General features: G+C 43.1%; 1 protein-coding gene across 1 annotated transcript in view; it reads right to left on the bottom strand.

The window, feature by feature from the left end:
- The window catches only part of col27a1a (collagen, type XXVII, alpha 1a), a 96553-nt gene that overhangs the window by 50917 nt on the left and 40636 nt on the right, over window positions 1-5000 (bottom strand). Inside the window, exons 18-20 of the mRNA XM_035521251.1 lie at window positions 3755-3808; window positions 3605-3658; window positions 2302-2355 (exon numbers count right to left, since the gene is read on the bottom strand). Of these exons, the coding sequence (XP_035377144.1) occupies window positions 2302-2355; window positions 3605-3658; window positions 3755-3808 (162 nt within the window). The remainder of the gene's footprint in view (window positions 1-2301; window positions 2356-3604; window positions 3659-3754; window positions 3809-5000) is intronic.

Genomic DNA, 5000 nt, shown 5'->3' with positions numbered 1-5000 from the left:
CACATCTCTACACATGCTTCCCTCAGCTCTATACATCTCTACACATGCTCCTCACAGCTCTACGCAGCTCCTCACATCTCTACACATGCTTCCCACAGCTCTATACATCTCTACACATGCTCCTCACAGCTCTACGCAGCTCCTCACATCTCTACACATGCTTCCCTCAGCTCTATACATCTCTACACATGCTCCTCACAGCTCTACGCAGCTCCTCACAGCTCTACACATGCTTCCCTCAGCTCTTTACATCTCTACACATGCTTCCCACAGCTCTATACATCTCTACACATGCTCCTCACAGCTCTACGCAGCTCCTCACATCTCTACACATGCTTCCCACAGCTCTATACATCTCTACACATGCTCCTCACAGCTCTACGCAGCTCCTCACATCTCTACACATGCTTCCCACAGCTCTATACATCTCTACACATGCTCCTCACAGCTCTACGCAGCTCCTCACATCTCTACACATGCTTCCCACAGCTCTATACATCTCTACACATGCTCCTCACAGCTCTACGCAGCTCCTCACATCTCTACACATGCTTCCCTCAGCTCTATACATCTCTACACATGCTCCTCACAGCTCTACGCAGCTCCTCACATCTCTACACATGCTCCTCACAGCTGTATGCAGCTCCTCACATCTCTACACAGCTCCCCACAGCTCTACACATCTCTACACATGCTCCTCACAGCTGTATGCAGCTCCTCACATTTCTACACAGCTCCTCACAGCTCTACACATCTCTACACATGCTCCTCACAGCTCTACGCAGCTCCTCACAGCTCTACACATGCTCCTCACAGCTGTATGCAGCTCCTCACATTTCTACACAGCTCCTCACAGCTCTATACATCTCTACACATGCTCCTCACAGCTCTACGCAGCTCCTCACATCTCTACACATGCTCCTCACAGCTGTATGCAGCTCCTCACATCTCTACACAGCTCCCCACAGCTCTACACATCTCTACACATGCTCCTCACAGCTGTATGCAGCTCCTCACATCTCTACACAGCTCCCCACAGCTCTACACATCTCTACACATGCTCCTCACAGCTCTACGCAGCTCCTCACAGCTCTACACATGCTTCCCTCAGCTCTTTACATCTCTACACATGCTTCCCACAGCTCTATACATCTCTACACATGCTCCTCACAGCTCTACGCAGCTCCTCACATCTCTACACATGCTTCCCACAGCTCTATACATCTCTACACATGCTCCTCACAGCTCTACGCAGCTCCTCACATCTCTACACATGCTTCCCACAGCTCTATACATCTCTACACATGCTCCTCACAGCTCTACGCAGCTCCTCACATCTCTACACATGCTTCCCACAGCTCTATACATCTCTACACATGCTCCTCACAGCTCTACGCAGCTCCTCACATCTCTACACATGCTTCCCTCAGCTCTATACATCTCTACACATGCTCCTCACAGCTCTACGCAGCTCCTCACATCTCTACACATGCTTCCCACAGCTCTATACATCTCTACACATGCTCCTCACATGTACTCCTCACACTCGCTTTTTTTTCTGACTCACACTTTGTTGTACTTAAAGAATTGGCGTTAATTGCTGTTCAACTTATTTTTTGTATTAATCAAAAAGCCATTTCATTTTCAATGATCTTAGTAAGTAAAATGGAATAGTTGTTATTCTGATTTTTAAGCCTCAGTATACACACTAGTTTTTTGAGGTTTAGGGAGTTTATAAATGCATTTTTCACTGTAACTCCGGAACTTCCAAAAGCATTACCATATCCTGTAATCCTGCACAATGTATACTTAATCAATCTCTTGAACAGTCTGTGCAGTAAGTTAAGATGTTACAGGCGCTCCCTCACGTCTCTCTAGCCCTGACGTTGCCCACTGGTAAGATGGGTGCAGCAGGGCAAAACAACTCCTGGTGGGTAGTCAGTCCATTTTCTCTCGTCTTTGGACTGACAGTAGAAAGAGGGGGAAGTCGTCCTGTCCCTTACGGACGCTTGTGTGTGTAACTGAGTCTTTGAATAAATGTATTTCTCTTTTTTACCCTTGCCTCTGAATCAACTCATAGCACAGCAATCGTTGCAATCATTATATTGTTTCTCTGACCTGTGCAGGAGGATTTCCACCACAATCCATAAGAAAACTGTAAGATGTTCTCGGTACGGTAAAAGACGCCCTTTCAATATGATGCATATACACACATATTCAAACATGTGCAAAGACAGACAGACACACACAAACACACAGACACACACACACACACACACGGACAACTCTTGTTTACACAACCTTTGGTCCTTCAGGGCCGTTTTGTCCGGGTGGTCCAATGTCACCAGGGAAACCCTGAAATCAATTAAATGCAAGATTTCATAATTGTGCTTATGGGAATATATCAAATGAATAAACAAAAAGAGTGTGAACGGTGACAGTGTGCATGACAGGTATGGATGCTTAGGTCACCTCACAAGTGTAAGTCCAATTGTCAGCTACTGTATACTATGTACTGTGTGCTCTTTATTATGTACTGTATACTGTGTAGTGTATACCATGTACTGGTACTGTATACTGTACACTGTGTAGTGTATACTGTATACTGTATACCGTATACTGTGCACTGTGTAGTGTATACTGTGTACTGTGTATACTGTGTAGTGTATACCATATACTGTGTACTGTATACTGTATACTGTGTAGTGTATACTGTATACTGTATACTGTGTAGTGTATACTGTATACTGTGTAGTGTATACTGTATACCGTATACTGTATACTGTGTAGTGTATACTGTATACCGTATACTGTACACTGGGTAGTGTATACTGTGCCTGTATACTGTGTAGTGTATACTGTATACCATATACTGTACACTGGGTAGTGTATACTGTGCACTGTATACCTTATATTGTACACTGGGTAGTGTATACTGTGCCTGTATACTGTATACTGTACACTGTGTAGTGTATACTGTATACTGTGTAGTGTATACTGTATACCGTATACTGTACACTGTGTAGTGTATACTGTGTACTGTATACTGTGTAGTGTATACTGTATACCGTATACTGTACACTGGGTAGTGTATACTGTGCACTGTATACTGTGTAGTGTATACTGTATACCGTATACTGTACACTGGGTAGTGTATACTGTGCACTGTATACTGTGTAGTGTATACTGTATACCGTATACTGTACACTGTGTAGTGTATACTGTATACTGTATACTGTGTAGTGTATACTGTATACCGGATACTGTACACTGTGTAGTGTATACTGTGTACTGTATACTGTGTAGTGTATACTGTATACCGTATACTGTACACTGGGTAGTGTATACTGTGCACTGTTTACCGTATACTGTAGTGTATACTGTGCCTGTATACTGTATACTGTACACTGTGTAGTGTATACTATGTACTGTGTAGTGTATACTGTATACCATATACTGTCCACTGTGAGCCACTGTGGGACTGAGGACAAATTTCTTGTATGTGCAAAGATGCTTGGCCAATAAAACCTGATTCTGATTACTTATGTTTTTATGTGCATTTAAAAAAAATTTTTTTTTGCTTTTAGAATAATGCAGGTCTTACCTCAGGACCTGGAGGACCAGGTATCCCATCAGGCCCTCTTTCTCCTTGCCTGCCCTGAAAGACAAACACCCACTCATACATAAACAAGCCAAATGTTGCACATACATACAGGCACACACACACATATTTACGGTTCAGGTGAACTCTCACCTGAAGTCCTGGTTTTCCTCGGGGGCCTGGGGGACCCGGTAAACCCTGAACTCCCTGAAAGGGGCAGACGCACAGCCAAATTACAAACCTCACATCTGGAGTCGAGTCATGTCAACCAGGTCTAGACTTATAACGAGCAACAAAAGGTGACAACAGCCGGTTGCAAGAAAGGAACACGGAAGGCAGCCGGTGACTATGAATTGTATCGTGCATACTAATACTAATACTAATACTAATACTAATACTAATAAATAGATACACAATACAGTTCACAACAATAATAGGTGCACAGCTGTGCAGGAATAATACACCATGTGTGAACGAATGAAGGTAAAGGGCAATTATTCGAGGTACAGCAGAGAGAGAGTCTGAGTCCGCTACAGCTGAGTTGCACTTTGGTGCATCGTCACAGTGACAAATGTTCTCCAACAAGAACCATTCTTCAACATTAAAGCTCTAACAGGAATGATGAGAACACACAGCGGGACGAGCTAACTGAGCCAGCATTGGGCGTTATTTGTTAGGGGGTAATAGCTCTTCGTGTTAGGAGCATACATGTGTTACTATGTGAACAGGATACATGGCATTACAGTCATTTTAAAAACAGGAAGTAAACAGCATGAATAATGCTTTGTAACAGCTGAGTAAAAATGTAATAAATGATCACTTATCAAAAACGTTTTTGAGAAATGATAAAAAACAGTTTGTGGTAGTGAGCCTAGACTTTTGGTCCCTACCGTACCAAGCCAACACTATCATTTCATGGCACTCAATCATTGGAGTAAACCCTGCCAATATATAATGTCATCGTTGTACAAACACGGCCATTATCATTAATATTAAAACCATTTGTGTGGAATTTGCATGGAATTTGCATGGAATTTGCATGGCGTTGGGGAAGCAGGCAAAGCAATGTTCTGCTACTGAGCACACATCAGCCCCTAAACTTCACACTACAAACCTACAAACTTAGAAAAAATAGTGCCAGTCCCCAAGCAGTCACAGCATACACAAACAAACCCCATCTGCGTTCCATTAAAACAATCACAAACAATCACAAGACTGGCTCAGGAGCTCTGTTTTCCACATGTATTCAATAAGTGCATTAATTAACATTAAGTGTTAACATATAAGTAAGTGTTATACTGCCATAATTGAAAAATGTTTACATCACATGCTGGAAGGCACCTCGCAGTGAAATCTTTGAACAGTTTCCTCACCCCACGGCTGTGGAGCCGTACAACTC

Source organism: Electrophorus electricus, chromosome 22 (genome assembly GCF_013358815.1).
Source record: "Electrophorus electricus isolate fEleEle1 chromosome 22, fEleEle1.pri, whole genome shotgun sequence".
Lineage (NCBI taxonomy): Eukaryota > Metazoa > Chordata > Actinopteri > Gymnotiformes > Gymnotidae > Electrophorus > Electrophorus electricus.
Note: the sequence above shows the minus strand (reverse complement) of the source record. Positions and strands in the feature narration are given on the sequence as shown.